The following is a 16,491-nucleotide window of genomic DNA, read 5'->3' as shown; positions in this document are numbered from 1 at the left end:
TGACAAAAACACAACAAAATGTGACGAAAACGTGACGACAAAGCGATGAAAAAACAATAACATAAAAAAAACCCGAAAAACAAGAGACGAAAACACAACCAAAAAGTAACAAAAAAGTAACAAAAAAGTGACAAAAATGCAGCGACAACGTGACAAAAAGTTCCCATCACTTTTCTAGATTTTATCTTTCAAATGAGGCGTTACAGTGTTGCTCTCCAGTCAAGAAGCTTTTAGATTTGGGTAAAGCCGAACTGGAGAAAATGCTCTCGGTTAAGGCGGGGGGTCAGAGGTTCACATGTGTATTTGTGGAAGTGTCACATTTACGCTAATTTGGGCCAGGCTGACCCAGAGTCCAGGGCTGGTTTTCAGTCCCAGTCCAGCCCTGACAGCATGAAAAATATGTTTCATCCAGAGCAGTTCCATTCTTTAATTTTATTTTATTTAGTAATGGTTTGGTTTCCATGTTAGACCTGGTTTGGCACTAGTTTAGGTCTGGTTTAATCCTGTTTTAGATAATCATGCTCACCACGTGACCAAATCAACTTTATATTCTAACATTTGTGGTGAAATGACTACACAGGGACGTCAACAATTGCCAATAACCGTGACGTCACTCTGGTTGGCGCGTCTCCTACCGCGGACACTTATCTCCCCCTGGTGGCTCAGTCGTCACATTGCAGCCAGCGCGCGGCGATGTCCGAGGGCGACCCTTTCACCTGCTGCTTGTTTTGGTCCACGCGCCAGAACTGAGCGCCTTTGAAGAGGTACACGCTGCCGTCGGTCCACGTCACCGCCGCGTCCGTGCCGCTGGGGGCGCCCTTGAAGAGGCGGCTCGTGGGCTGAGGGTAAGACTTGAAATCTCCAGGTTTAATCTCATCCCACTGCCAGAAGCCGGAGCCCTGAGTGAATGCAGAACACAGGAGATCTGGGTGGAATAACAGGGTTTACACAGGTGGCAGCAGGTCAGATGTAACGCTTTTGAATGACATTTTAACCTCTTAACTCCCGCCTGAACCGAGAGGATCTTTTTCCTCACGTCAGATTTTTTTCCATCATTTTTTTGTTGGGTGTTCAACTCATTTTTGTAGCTTTTTTGTCATTGTTTTGTCATTTTTTTCCTCACATTTTTGTCTTTTTGTTTTGTTTTTTGTCAAATATTTGTAATTTTTTTTTGCCAAGTTTTAATCACATTTTTTTATTTTTTTTTATTTTTTTTTGTCATATTTTGTCACATTTTTGGTCATTTTTTTCCTCAAATTTTTTTTTGTCATTTTTTTATTTTTTGTCAATTTTTTGTAATTTTTTGGTCAAATTTTTATCAAATTTTTGTCATTTTTTGGTCATATTTTGTCACATTTTTTTCATTTTTTTCTCGCTTTTTTTTGTTTGTTTTTTATTTTTATCAAGTTTTTGTAATTTTTTGTCAAATTTTTTTCATTTTTTATCACTTTTTTTTTTTTTGGTCAAATTTTTTGGTCAAATTTTAATCACATTTTAGTATTTTTTTGTATTTTTTGTCATATTTTGTCACATTTTTGTCATTTTTTTCTCACTTTTTTTTGTTTGTTTTTTATTTTTTTATCATTTTTTAGTCATTTTTTGTCATTTTTTATCACATTTTTTTTTAAAATTTTGTCAATTTTTTGGGTCAAATTTTAATCACATTTTTGTCATTTTTTGTCAAATTTTATCACATTTTTAAAATTATTTTTTGTCAATTTATTGTAATGTTTTTGGTCAAATTTGAATCACATTTTTGTCATTTTTTTTGTCAATTTTTTTTTATCACAATTTTGTATTTTTTTGTCACATTTTTGTCATTTTTTGGTCATTTTTTGTCACATTTTTGTCATTTTTTGGTCATTTTTTGTCACATTTTTGTATTTTTTGGTCATATTTTGTCACATTTTTGTCATTTTTTTGTCACATTTTTGTCATTTTTTGGTCATTTTTTATCACGTTTTTTATTTATTTTTTGTCAATTTTTTGTAATTTTTTTGGTCAAATTTTAATCACATTTTTGTATTTTTTTGTCACATTTTTGTATTTTTTGGTCATATTTTGTCACATTTTTGTATTTTTTTGTCACATTTTGTCATTTTTTGTCACATTTTTGTCACATTTTTGTCACATTTTTGTCACTTTTTCGTCCATTTTTCGTCACTGTTTTGTCACATTTCCATCACTGTTTTCGTCTCAGTTTTGTTGCTTTTTTTCCCAGAAGCTTTTGGAGGTGGGAGTTAAGGGGTTAATGCCTAAACACTAAATTACGAATGCCACAAATGCAAAAAAAAAATTGCAGCATATTTCATTTTGTGAGATTTGTAAATATTCAATCAAACTAAATGTTCATATTCAAAACAACTGGCAACTTTTGAGAAAAAGATTGTGTATGTCAGAACTGCAGCTGAATTTTAGACCTTTGTGTTTTTGACAAGTGTTTGCAGTAAGAATAGTTGAGCAGTGCCATTTGAAAACATATATTGGGGCTGGGCTCATGGGGCCTTTTCAGGGAGTATCCGAGATCTACCACCTCGTCTGACGAAAATAGCCTAAACCCATGTAAATCCGGGAGGTTCGATACTGTCAATACTGTGAACATAAGATGTTAAAGTAAATTAAATAAAGTAAAATTAAATAAATAACGTAGAGCTGTTTTACCTTTAAAAAGACCAGCTTCTTGTTTTGTGTTGAATAAAACGCTGAGTCGATATTTGCAGGAATGTGACTGAGGCGTCGGGGAAATCCATGGTCTATTTTGAAGCCGCTGTATCTCCACAACTTGTCACCTGTGGAGCCACAATGCTCAACATGTGACCTCATGTACATTACAAAATACAACAATAATTCTCATCAAATTTAATCCACTGAGGCCATTTAAAAAACACTCACTATTTAGATTTTTTATACAATGATTTTCATGAAAAGATAAGGTCCAGGGATTCATCATTTACAAAAATAGAGAATCTTTATTTCTGGCCCCGAAATAAATACTATCTTTTTATTTGCTTGTTTGTTTGTGTAGTTTATTTGAGCAATTAACATTTTCTCTTTCTCCAGAGTTTCACAATCGTACAGTTAATGGAAGCTCAAAGGGAGTCGACCGAAGCAAAAGCTTATAAGTGCCTCCCTGTTGTTCATGTACATTACATTTGCAGTTCATGATGCTACAGTTATACATTACTTTTACATTTACATTAAATAAACAAAATACAATCCTTTCTGAGTGTTCTATATCAGTTTCAGAACACAAATATATACTTATGTATTTGTGAGTTAAGTTTTGTCCTACTGTTGTTACAATTGTCAACATACAATCAATGCTTATGCTTATACCATGGTCTGGGTGAATACTGGATTCTGATTGGCTGGTGCATTATTTTGGTATAACCGCACACGTAGTCCGGTAGTTAAATCACTGGGATATCGCTCCGCTGTGGCGTCGCCATAGCAACGCCTGACACAGCTGAATCAGATAAAGGCGTAATTAGTGACTGACAGGAACGTATGAGATGGATTTTGTTTAATTTCAACGTTTTTGGCCAAAACAAAAGGTTTGCTAAATGTTTGTAGAGGAGAGTGAGCAGCTAGGTTAGCTACTGTTAATAACATATGAGCTTTACATTTCTATTGAAAACGCTTAAGGCTATTCATCATTTTCAGGCGTACATAAAATGATCCTGCATTGAAGCATATTTGTCTGGATTAGTAAAGTCAAACATAAAGGTTTCAGTTGGGGGGGCCCAGGTGTGAGCGACTCCACCGCAGCTGTTTCCATAAACAGTTGAGCTGGTTGAGCTAGCTTTAGCTTCAGGTTAAACAGCGTAAAAGTGAAATAACTCCTGCCCACGAGTGCCGCATATCGGTGTTTACTTCCAGGGAAAAGTGTTTCCGGGTTAGTCCTGTTGTGTTGTGATTCTGTGCTGATGTTGTGTCGTTGAGCCTGACTGAGATCCTCGTAATAGCTGCGGAGAATGACTCGCTCTGAGACCAGCCTTCAGTGACCGGCTAATAACCCACACAAAATAGTCCCGTAGTCTGGCAGATTTAGTGACTTTAGTCAATGAAAAAAACATTTATTATAAATGTTACGTTTGTGGGACCCTGATATAAGCGGATTAAACAACGAGGAGCCGCATTAGACGTTATAATGCAGGAGGAACAACACTGTGTCGGGCGTTAGAACCGTCTAATGCGGCTCCTCGTTGTTTAATCCTTACATATTCCACTACTTCCTTCCATGAGCACCGTCTGTTTGCTGGACACCAGAGGCTCAATGATATAATTGTTGTAACATATTTTTCATGTTGCTTAAAATGAATTCTCATGTAAATGATTCGAGCTCTTGTCGACCTTTGAAAAGGGAAACGTCTGAAACACCGTCAGCGTCATCACATCTACAGTCTCTCATCGATCCATGTTCATCACGTTTGCGTATTGGATTGACGAGGGTGAAGACGGTCCTTGGAGACTCGCCCTGACTCACCTTTGAGGAAGTAGGTCTTGCCGGTGCGGGGGGAGTGGACGGCGGCGCTCAGACCCCCAGGCAGCTCCTTCCACAGAGAGGCCACGGGGACCGCACTGGAGCCAGACAGGGTCCACACAAACTGACCGCTGAAGAGGTACGTCTTCTCCTTTGGACCTGAGGGACACATGTTTCACAGAGAGTCTTTCGGTTTTGGTTTTGTAGGTTATAATCAGGGCCGGATTTATGAGGGGGCTTACAGGGGCTATGGTGAAAAACGAGTTCCCTCTCTCTTTGCTTTCCCCCTCATATTTATCACATGATTTTTTTACCCGAGAATAAACCAGGTCTAAACAAGGTCTGAGTCATTTTCATTGAGTTGACCCTGGGAAAAAATATGTACCTATTGGTCTGTTAAAATGCATGGAAAAGTTGAAGAAGATCTCTGTGGGAGGACCTCCAGACCCCCCTTTTAAATGAGTTCCCCCTCCAATCTGGCAGTAGCAAAGGTTCTTCCACGAGAGCTAAATTTTTTCACACATTTTTTATTTTTTTTAAGGCGAGACGCTACAGGTGAATAGGGAAAAAAATGTATTTTTACAGATATCGATTTGAAACTTTTGCTGTCGATCACTGGCATAAATGTGAGAAGAAAAATACATGGCGAGTTTTCTGTTATTTTATCTTTTCATATAAGGTGTTTTATGCCTAAAAATGCCCCAAATTTCCCATCTTTTTGGCGGCGAAATCTGAATAATGGACAGAGCTACATTCAAATTTATGGTTTCACTTAAGTGATGAATGAGTTACCAAGACTTTTTCAGAGGGGATTTTGGATTTCTTGTTTAGTTTTAAAATAAGCTGTTTTTTAGTGGAAAATTTTGTAAAAATGTTATTTTCGCCTCATTTTTTGACATTCAAAACTCAATAAATGGGGCTTAAGGGATTAGAAAATAAAAAATCCCTCTGAAAAAATCTTCCAAATATTGTTCAGTCCAAGGCTGGAAAATGTGAAGTCTTTAGGTCCGACTGACGTGGACATAGTGTCGCCACAATGACAGAAAAATGTGTTTTGAGAAAAAGGCCCTTGAAATTGCGTTCTCCCATATAAGTCTATGGGGGAACATTGAATCAGTGCAATATTTAAGGGGAGACACTACAGGCAAAACTCAATTTATTCAGTTTTCAGTTTTTGGGCCAAATTGGTCTCTGAACATACAAACTTTCACCCGGAAACAGAAAATATACCTAATCTTCACAATAACATGTTTAAATATTGCGCTGATTGAGTGTTCCCCCATAGACTTATATGGGAGAACACAATTTCATGGGCCTTTTTCTCAAAACACATTTTTCTGTCATTGTGGCGACACTTTGTCCACGTCAGTCGGACCTAAAGACTTCACGTTTTCCAGCCTTGGACTGAACAAGATTTAGAAGATTTTTTCAGAGGGATTTTTTATTATTTAATCCCTTAAGCCCCATTTATTGAGTTTTGAATGTCAAAAAATAAGGCGAAAATTAAATTTTTACAAATTTTTCCACTAAAAAACAGCTTATTTTAAAACTAAACAAGAAATCCAAAATCCCCTCTGAAAAAGTCTTGGCAACTCATTTATCAATAAAATGAAACCATAAATTTGAATGTAGCTCTATCCATTATTCAGATTTCGTCGCCGAAAAGATGGGAAATTTGGGGCATTTTTAGGCATAAAACACCTTGTTCTTATATGAAAAGATAAAATGACAGAAAACTGTATAAAAATGTATTTTTTTCTCACATTTATGCCAGTGATCGACAGCCAAAGTTTCAAATTGATATCTGTAAATATACATTTTTCTCCCTCTTCACCTGCAGTGTCTCACCTTAAACATGTTACTGTGAAGATTAGGCATATTTTCTGTTTCCGGGTGAAAGCTTGTATGTTCAGAGACCAATTTGGCCCAAAAACTGAAAACTGAAAGAATTGAGTTTTGCCTGTAGTGTCTCCCCTTAAACTAATACTATGTTTAATTTACTTCTGCATGTTCAAATTGAAAATAAAAATCATTCATTTATCCTTTAATTGTGGAGAGAGAGAGAAATCCCACAGACATGCAGTATATGTACAGATGTTGTTAAGGCGCTGTATAAATAAATATTGAGTTATTATGGGGGGCCCTGAAAAAACCTTAGGCCCGTTTTACTTAAATCCGGCCCTGGTTATAATGATGGATGGAGCTATGACTGTACCGAGCATCACAGCATCCAGCGTGACTTTGCAGAGGTCGGGGGCGCCTCCTGGTGGAGCAGCTGGGACCGGGTTTGAAGACTGAGGCTTCCCTGGAATAAAAAGTTACTGTACAGAGTTGTTTAAGCAGAGACGGAAACTGGAAACAGGTTTGAATTTGAGTTTTATAAAGCTGAGCATTTGTCTGCGTGAGCTCAGAGTCACAGTGGTTTTCCATCATTGAAAAGCTCATCTGTACCGGGTTGAAGACGTTTGACCAAATATTGCCTACACTGCAAAAAGTGGATTCTAAGCAAGTAAAAAATGTCTTACTTTAAGAAATAAGTTCTTATTTTTCCCCTAAAAAGTAATAATGTCTCACCGAGCAAAGTTTTCTTGAGAAAAAAAATCTTATTTTAGGAAATAAAATCTAGCCATTTCTTGTTCAGATATATATATAAAAAACATGCTAGTTTTTCTCGTAACAAGAAAGAAAAACTTTTTGAATCTTCTTCAGCTTTAGACAAAGAATATTTTTCTTATTTTAAGAAAAACTAAGATCACGACAACTCTTAATGTAAGAACTGATTCTCACAGAGAGATAATACATTCCATTCTTTAAAGTGGGCGGCTCGGTGGCACAGTGGTTAGAGCCTCAGCTTAACAGCTCGAAGGTCCTGGGTTCGATTCCCACCAGGACGGGGCCTTTCTGTGTGGAGCATGTTCTCCCCATGTCTACCACTAAAAACATGTACAATAGGTGAATCCTCCAGCAGGTGATTCTGACCATCAGCCTGGCTCCACATCATGGAGACGGGTCCCCAGGCGCGGGCAGTGTTTTCCTTAAATATTAGTATTTATTAAGAACATTTTGCTCAAAAATGTGTGTAATTTAGAACATTTTACTTAAATCAAACAACATTTAAGTAAAATATCCACAATTTTTCACTAAATAAGAATGTTTTCCTTAAATGATTCCATTTTCTTAGGACATTTTGCTTAATTCTAGTTATTTATTTGCTTAAATTTAGTGTTTCTTTCTTGTTTTATGATGAGAAAAACATTCTAGGAAAAATAATTCTTAGCAAGAAAAAAATGCTGACCCCATTGGCAGAATATTTTCCTTAAAACAAGACAAAACGTCTTATTTTAAGATTTTTTTTCCTTGTTTTTAGTAGGGCACTTTTTGCAGTGTAATACTTAAGATGACTCCGTTATTGTAAGTTTACTTTTGTCAAATGGTGAGATGAGTCGTATCTTCTCTTAAACGTTTCAAAAACAAAAGATCTGATCATCGACTTCAGGAAGAGCTCCCCCACATGTTGTAACGTATATAAAGGGACACAAGTGGAGTGTGTGGAGTCCTACAGGTGTCTTGGAACAGTTATAGATTGCAAACTGAATTTTAATGAAAACTGTGCTGCTGTTTGTAAAAAGTGTCACCGACGACTGTATTGTCTTCGTAAACTGTCCTCCTGTCATGTAAATAAAACTGTGATGACGCTTTTCTATCGGGCGTTCATGGAATCGACCCGAGTTTTCTGCCTGGTCGCCTGGGCTTAAACTTCAGTTGTTTCTGTACCAAAGGCACATCCTCTTAGTATCTGGAGCACTTACAAGTTTTATATTTAAATATGTGTGATGTTTTATCTTTGTATAATGTGTTTTAATGTTCTCAGAATTGCAAGACGAATTTACCCACGGGTACAAATAACCTAACCTAACCTTTGACATTAAAGCGCGACACACTGATTCAGGGGCGGACTGGGACCGAAGAACAGCCCTGGAATCTGAACAAACTGTCCCAAATTAGTGTAGACTTCCACAAACACATATTTTAACCTCTTACCCCCGGGAAAAAGAGTGCATTATCTTCAGTTCGGCTTTACCCAAATCTAAAAGCTTCTCGACTGGAGAGCAACAGTGGAACGCCTCATTTGAACGCTTAGGGCCAGCTCCGTCCTGGGGCCCCCTGGACTCTGTGGAGGAGGTGAGGGACAGGAGGGTGTTAGCCAAGCTCACCTCCATCATGGACAACACCTCCCACCCACTGCACGGGACTGTAGAAGAGCTGAGCAGCTCTCTCAGTGGCAGACTGAGACACCCTCAGTGCAGGACGGAGCGCGACCGCAAAGCCTTCATCCCCACTGCTGTCAGACTGTGCAATAAGACTGTGAAGTAACATGTGCAATAATCTCTGCATCAGCTGCACTTTATTAACTCTTCTTCTTGAACGCCGACTGTAACAAGTGAATTTCTCCTTTGTGAGATCAATAAAGGTTTATCTTATCTTAAGCCTTCTCATGTTGTTGCCGTGTTTTTGTCACATTTTTGTTGCTTTTTCAGTTCTTGTTTTGTAGCTTGATGTGTTTTTTTGTCACGTTTTTAACCTCTCAACTCCCGCCTGAACCGAGAGGATCTTTTTCCATCATTTTTTTTTGGGATGTTCAACTCATTTTTGTAACTTTTTTGTCATTTTTTTGTCAATTTTTTGTATTTTTGTATTTTATTTTTGTCAAAAAAAGAATAATTTTTTTGTCACATTTTTGTCACATTTCCATCATTGTTTTCGTCTCAGTTCTGTTGCTGTTTTCTCACCTTTTTTCCAGAAGCTTTTGGGCTGGGGTAAAGCCAAACTGGAGAAAATGTGCTCGGTTCAGGTGGGAGTTAAGGGGTTAAGTCACTTTTTATTTTTTGTTGCTTTTTTCATTGCTTTGTTGTTGTGTTTGACATGCTTTTTTTGGGTCACTTTTTCGTTCTTTAATGTCATGTTTGCGTCACGTTTTTTAGTCAGTTTTTGTTCCAGCACATTTTTGTTCCGTTTGCCTCCACTATTTTCATGCTTTTCATTTAAGCTTTTAGATTTGGGTAAAGCTTGGTTAAGGTGGATGGTAAGAGGTTAAGGAGACCGGTGGCCCTTCTGTGCTCTTCCAGAACAGGACACATGGCCAGTCCGCCCCTGCACTGATTCATGACTGTGTACCATATAACGCCTGTATTCCCTGGATGTCGTCTGGATGCAGCCTGAAGTTGGAGTTGTATCTGTACACTGGCCCCATGAGGGCGCTGTAGTGCTGCGAGTGTCCCAGGCCGAGCGCGTGGCCGATCTCGTGCGCCGCTACGATCCTCAGGTTGGTCCCGGAGCTGCGCCCCTCCGTCCACAGCTCGTCCGCGTCAAAGTGAATGAGACCCGACTCAGGGGCGTCCGCGTGCGCCAAAACGTGCCCTGAAGAAGAGAAACTTACGGTCAGTGATGAGAGAAGGGACGAGCTCTGGGAATTTACCCCAAAATACTTTTTCTGTGCATAAATCCTATTTATTAACCTCTTAACTCCCGCCTGAGCCGAGAGCATTTTCTCCAGTTCAGCTTTACCCAAATCCTGTAGGCCAGTGTAACGCCTCATTTGAAAGACCTGCAAAACTAAATTGATCTTTTTCATCACATCAGATTTTTTTTCATCACTTTTTTGTTTTTGTTTTGGGCAGTCGTCTCATTTTTGTGAAATTTTCGTGACTTTTTTGTCACTTTTTCGTCAAAATTATCCGCATTTTTTTGTCAAATTGTTATCACTTTTTTGTCCTTTTTTTCACAATTTTTCGTCAATTTTTTGTCCAGTTTTGTCATTTTTTGTAAATTTTTCGTCACTTTTTTGTCACATTTCCATCATTGTTTTCACCTCAGTTTTGTCACTATTTTCACACCTTTTTTCCAGAAGCTTTTGGATTGGGGTAAAGCCAAACTGGAGAAAATGTGCTCGGTTCAGGTGCGAGTTAAGGGGTTACAACAACCAGAACTCTAAGTCATGGTCCAATCACAGGGCCGGACTGGGACTGAAAACCAGCCCTGGACTCTGGTCAGCCTGGCCCAAATTAGCGTAAATGTGACACTTCCACAAATACATGTGTTAACCTCTGACCCCCGCCTTAACCGAGAGCATTTTCTCCAGTTCGGCTTTGCCCAAATCTAGAAGCTTCTTGACTGGAGAGCAACACTGTAACGCCTCATTTGAAAGATAAAATCTAGAAAAGTAATGGGAACTTTTTGTCATGTTTTTGTTGCTTTTTCATCACTTTTTTTGTCATTTTTTCGTTGTGTTTTCGTCTCTTGTTTTTCGGGGGGGTTTTCATGTTATTGTTGTTTTTTAATCGTTTTTTTTCATTTCTTTGTTGTCATGTTTTCGTCACATTTTGTTGTGTTTTTTGTCACTTTTTTGTTGCTTTTCCAGCACATTTTGACATAATAACATGATGTAAAGCTTGAAAAAGTCAATTTTGCATAATACCCTCCTTTAACATTTTTTAGGTTAGATGGGAGAAATACTCTTAAATGGGGGGGTATTATGCAAAATGGACTTTTTCAAGCTTTACATCATGTTATTCTGTCATTCCCTCATTAAAAACATGCCTGAAGTGTTGCCTTGGCACATTCACGTATTTGTGAGTAATCTGTAAAAACTCTGATGGCGGCCATTTTAGGGATAGGTTTGCCTGAGTCCTCCTAGGAACGCCCCCACCTCCTGGAGACGCCTCCGAGCTTTTGTCACCAGCCGAGTAACCAACCACTGCTCCTCAGCAGAACCCCCTCCCCACTGATGCCACAGACAGCGTGTGGAGGGGGCGTGTCGGAAAGGCTCAGAGGTTCTTAAAGAGACAGAGGCCTATTTCAAGACATTCACTACAGCCATTTTGAGAGAGACATTTTATACAAGGCAGTTATTCTAATTTACTGCATTTACAGACCAACAGAAGGTTTGCTCATCATTGTAGTGTGATATAGACTGGTGCTATGTGACTGAAAAAAGCATAATACCCCCTCTTTAAGGAGCAGGACTCATGCCTCGACCAACTCATTCTCATTCTTGCACAGCCAACCAGTCCCGCCTTCACTAAACCCCGCCCCTATTTGTGCCTCTTCCACACTGTCTGTCTTACCTCTGCCGTCGAAGGGGACCGGGCAGGACTTGTCTTTTCGGTGGAAGGAGATCTTGATGTCGGCTCGTCCTGAGTGCAGCTCTTTGAATCTCAAGGGCGAAACGTCACTCCAGTATCTGAAGGCGCTGTGGACGGCCGAGCGCGTCTTCCCCTGGCCCAGGTCAGGAGCGTGGTTATAGATGCGGAAGGTCAGCAGCTTCTTCTTCCATTTGCCTGTATCCAAGAGCAGAGTATTACTACAGTGGTTCATAACTACCGCCCCTGTGCAGTATGTCGTCCCTGCAGAGCTATAGGGCGACAGTGGCACAGGTGGGGCAGGTCACTTCATGATCGGACAAGACACTGCACATTGGTATTTGAATGAATGGGTGAACTGGTGAGTAGTTTCTTGCTGTAAATCACTAATGTGGGTGCGCTATAGAAGTAAAAAAAAATATTTGCCATAACTACGGCTGTGTACCATTAACGATACCACATGACTGGATTTTTGTCACTTTTTTGCTGGATTTTTGTCACTTTTTTTGCTGGATTTTTGTCACTTTTTTGCTGGATTTTTGTCACTTTTTTGGCTGGATTTTTATCACTTTTTTGCTGGATTTTTGTCACTTTTTTGCTGGATTTTTGTCATTTTTTTTGCTGGATTTTTGTCACTTTTTTGCTGGATTTTTGTCATTTTTTTGCTGGATTTTTATCACTTTTTTGCTGGATTTTTGTCACTTTTTTGCTGGATTTTTGTCACTTTTTTGCTGGATTTTTGTCACTTTTGTGCTGGATTTTTGTCCTTTTTATTGCTGGATTTTTGTCACTTTTTTGCTGGATTTTTGTCCTTTTTTTGCTGGATTTTTGTCCCTTTTTTTGGCTGGATTTTTGTCACTTTTTTTTGCTGGATTTTTGTCACTTTTTTGCTGGATTTTTGTCCTTTTTTTTGCTGGATTTTTATCACTTTTTTGCTGGATTTTTGTCTTTTTTGCTGGATTTTTGTCACTTTTTTGCTGGATTTTTATCACTTTTTTGCTGGATTTTTGTCCTTTTTTTGCTGGATTTTTGTCACTTTTTTGCTGGATTTTTGTCCTTTTTTGCTGGATTTTTGTCCCTTTTTTTTGCTGGATTTTTGTCCTTTTTTTGCTGGATTTTTGTCACTTTTTTGCTGGATTTTTATCACTTTTTTGCTGGATTTTTGTCTTTTTTGCTGGATTTTTGTCCTTTTTTTGCTGGATTTTTGTCACTTTTTTGCTGGATTTTTATCACTTTTTTGCTGGATTTTTGTCCTTTTTTTGCTGGATTTTTGTCACTTTTTTGCTGGATTTTTATCACTTTTTTGCTGGATTTTTGTCTTTTTTGCTGGATTTTTGTCCTTTTTTTGCTGGATTTTTGTCCTTTTTTTTGCTGGATTTTTGTCACTTTTTTGCTGGATTTTTATCACTTTTTTGCTGGATTTTTGTCCTTTTTTTGCTGGATTTTTGTCACTTTTTTGCTGGATTTTTGTCCTTTTTTTGCTGGATTTTTGTCCCTTTTTTTGGCTGGATTTTTGTCCTTTTTTTGCTGGATTTTTGTCACTTTTTTGCTGGATTTTTGTCACTTTTTTGCTGGATTTTTGTCCCTTTTTTGCTGGATTTTTGTCCCTTTTTTGCTGGATTTTTGTCCCTTTTTTGGCTGGATTTTTGTCCCTTTTTTTGTCTGGATTTTTGTCCCTTTTTTTTGCTGGATTTTTGTCCCTTTTTTTGCTGGATTTTTGTCACTTTTTTGCTGGATTTTTATCACTTTTTTGCTGGATTTTTGTCACTTTTTTTGATGGATTTTTGTCACTTTTTTGCTGGATTTTTGTCTTTTTTGCTGGATTTTTGTCCTTTTTTGCTGGATTTTTATCACTTTTTTTGCTGGATTTTTGTCACTTTTTTGCTGGATTTTTGTCTTTTTTTGCTGGATTTTTGTCACATTTTTGGCTGGATTTTTGTCTTTTTTTCTGGATTTTAATTACTTTTTTGGCTGGATTTTTGTCCCTTTTTTTGCTGGATTTTTGTCACTTTTTTTCTGGATTTTTATCACTTTTTTTCTGGATTTTTTAATATAACTCACCCATGATGCGATATCTGAGGGACTTGTCACTAAAAGCGTCCTCCAAACCACAGCGCGGCTTGTCCATCATGGCCAGGGTCGGTGCGTCCGGCCTCCCTGATGCCGGCAGGTGGGTCGCCCTCTGAAATGTCCTAGAAGAAAAAGGGGAAAAAAGTGCATTTAGAACAAAAGCCGTAGGTTTGAGCCCACGGGAAAAGGTCGCCCGCTCACCTCAGCGCATCTGCCAACTCGTCTTGCCGGTAGTTTGTAGGTTTACCGCTCAGCTGGATGTGAAGGTAGCCATATTTCTTTAAGTACGCCTGAACTCACAGCACAGATCCGTTACGAGAGACGGGACAGGGATGGAACAGCAAAACATCTCTGCAGAAAGTGGATTCTAAGCAAGTAAAATATGTCTTAAATGAAAACAGAAGAAGGCGAGTGCATCAATGGTCTGGGAAAGAGTGAGAAGTACCGGTGCTCTTCAAAGACTGGGCTGAGCTTTATAAGAATACATTTGCTGAGACTGGCTTGTAGAGTAGCTTGTGCTAAGTAGAGAACGCAGTCAAAAAAAGCAAAATAAAGTCCGAGGCACTCGAGTCATGTAGCAAAAATAAAAGTCCTTTATTGAATATGGACCAGCCTACGCGTTTCCACCGCACAGGTCTTCGTCAGGGCATTAAATATGTCTTACTTTAAGAAATAAGTTCTTATTTTTTCCCTAAAAAGTAATAATGTCTTGCAAGGCCGTGGGAACCCAGGGTGCTGAGGGCGCTGCAGCGGTGGATAGTTTGTGAACTGCAGGCGATATCAACCCCTTAACTCCCACCTGAACCGAGCACATTTTCTCCAGCTTTAGCCCAGTCCAAAAGCTTCTGGTAAAAAGGTGTGAAAATAGCAACAAAACTGAAAATGTGAAAAAGTGACAAAAAATTTACAAAAAATTTACAAAAATTTTACAAAAAATTGACAAAAAATTGACAAAAAATTGACAAAAAATTGACAAAAAATTGACAAAAATTAGACGACTGCCCAACAAAAAAAGTGATGAAAAAGAATCTGGCGTGAGGAAAAAGATCAATTTAGTTTTGTAGGTCTTTCAAATGAGGCGTGACACTGGCCTACAGGATTTGGGTAAAGCTGAACTGGAGAAAATGCTCTCGGTTCAGGCGGGAGTTAAGAGGTTAATAAATAGGATTTACGCACAGAAAAAGTATTTTGGGGGTAAATTTTGTCCCTCAGCGCCCCCTAACTAAAATATCTTCCCACGGCTCTGATGTCTCGCCGAGCCAAGTTTTCTTGAGAAAAAAACACCTTATTTTTTATTTTAGGAAATAAAATCTAGCCATTTCTTGTTCAGATATATTTGCAAGATATAACATGCAAGAAAGAAAAACTTTTTGAATCTTCTTCAGCTTTTGACAAAGAATATTTGTTACATTCCATTCTTTAAAGTGGGCGGCTCGGTGGCACAGCGGTTAGAGCCTCAGCTTCACAGCTGGAAGGTCCCAGGTTCGATTCCCACCAGGACGGGGCCTTTCTGTGTGGAGCATGTTCTCCCCATGTCTACCACTAAAAACATGTACAATAGGTGAATCCTCCTGCAGGTGATTCAGGACCATCATGGAGACGGGTCTCCAGGCGCAGGCAGTATTTTCCTTAAATATTAGTATTTATTAAGAACATTTTGCTCAAAAATGTGAGTAATTTAGAACATTTTACTTAAATCAAGCAACATTTAAGAAAAATACCCACAATTTTTCACTAAATAAGAATTTCTTCCTTAAATTATTCCATTTTCTGAGGACATTTTGCTTAATTCTAGTTATTTATTTGCTTGAATTTAGTGTTTCTTTCTTGTTTTACGATAAGAAAGATATTCTAGGAAAAATAATTCTAAGCAAGAAAAAAATGCTGACCCCATTGGCAGAATTTTTTCCTTCAAACAAGACAAAACGTCTTATTTTAACATTGTTTTCCTTGTTTTTAGAATGGCACTTTTTGCAGTAATATTGAAAACATTGAGAAGAGGCAATAAGTCGTCTCACCAGTGCGTCTTCACTCCTCAAGGCAACAGATAAAACCACTTGTAATGTGAAGGCAAATCCCAGCAGCTCCAGTTTTGTGGGCACCATCCTCACTGATCCAAATAACAATGGTCACACATAAAAGGATCAATCAAAAATGGATGTAAAATCTACAGTTTAAGTTTCCATAAAACAAAGTGCAGTAATCCTCCTGCATGGGACTTGTTTGGCTCTCTCGCACAGCCGGTTCCTTGTACATGAGGTTTTTATACAGATAGGGCCAGACACAAAACCACTAATGCCTTAAAAGGAATGCCGAGTGTCGTCTGCAGCAAACCGAGACATAATTCACTCACTTACAACACAATAGCGCTTCTTACTCAAACAAGTCCAGGAATAGGAGCCGCCATAGGAAGTAATACAGCATATACTTTACAGGGCTTAGAATATAGATTATAAACAGGCACATCTCGGTGGCGCCTATTTTAGTCTCGCTGGTTCAGCCCTAATTCAGATTTTATTCATAGTTAACACACTAAACAAGTCCTGAAGTCTGGACCTCTTGATGAAGATGATCTCACAGAAAATAGACTATTATTACTATTATTTCTACAGGTGGGCAGTACTCAGTTACATTGACTCATGTTCTTAACTGTAGTAGTTTTTTCAGACAGTACTTTTTTACTTCTACATGAGTAATATTAAAACAAAGTGTGCTCTTATTTAAGTAAAACAAAAAAAAACAGTAACTCATGCCACAGAGCAGGGCCGGACTGGGACTGAAAAACAGCCCTGGACTCAG

General features: G+C 38.4%; 1 protein-coding gene across 1 annotated transcript; it reads right to left on the bottom strand.

Moving 5' to 3' along the window:
* Window positions 1-465: 465 nt before the first annotated feature.
* On the bottom strand, window positions 466-15,806 carry LOC306964749 (matrix metalloproteinase-19-like). Its single transcript, XM_079558869.1, has 9 exons — window positions 15,711-15,806; window positions 13,894-13,982; window positions 13,684-13,814; window positions 11,608-11,820; window positions 9,659-9,901; window positions 6,699-6,788; window positions 4,487-4,642; window positions 2,662-2,789; window positions 466-899 (listed from the first exon to the last, which is right to left on the bottom strand). The coding sequence occupies exons 1-9, from the start codon at window positions 15,795-15,797 to the stop codon at window positions 663-665; spliced, it is 1,374 nt and encodes a 457-aa protein (XP_079414995.1). The 5' UTR covers window positions 15,798-15,806; the 3' UTR covers window positions 466-662.
* Window positions 15,807-16,491: the final 685 nt, after the last annotated feature.

This window comes from Gobius niger (assembly GCF_951799975.1).
Source record: "Gobius niger genome assembly, chromosome: 6".
In the NCBI taxonomy this organism is placed as follows: domain Eukaryota; kingdom Metazoa; phylum Chordata; class Actinopteri; order Gobiiformes; family Gobiidae; genus Gobius; species Gobius niger.
Note: the sequence above shows the minus strand (reverse complement) of the source record. Positions and strands in the feature narration are given on the sequence as shown.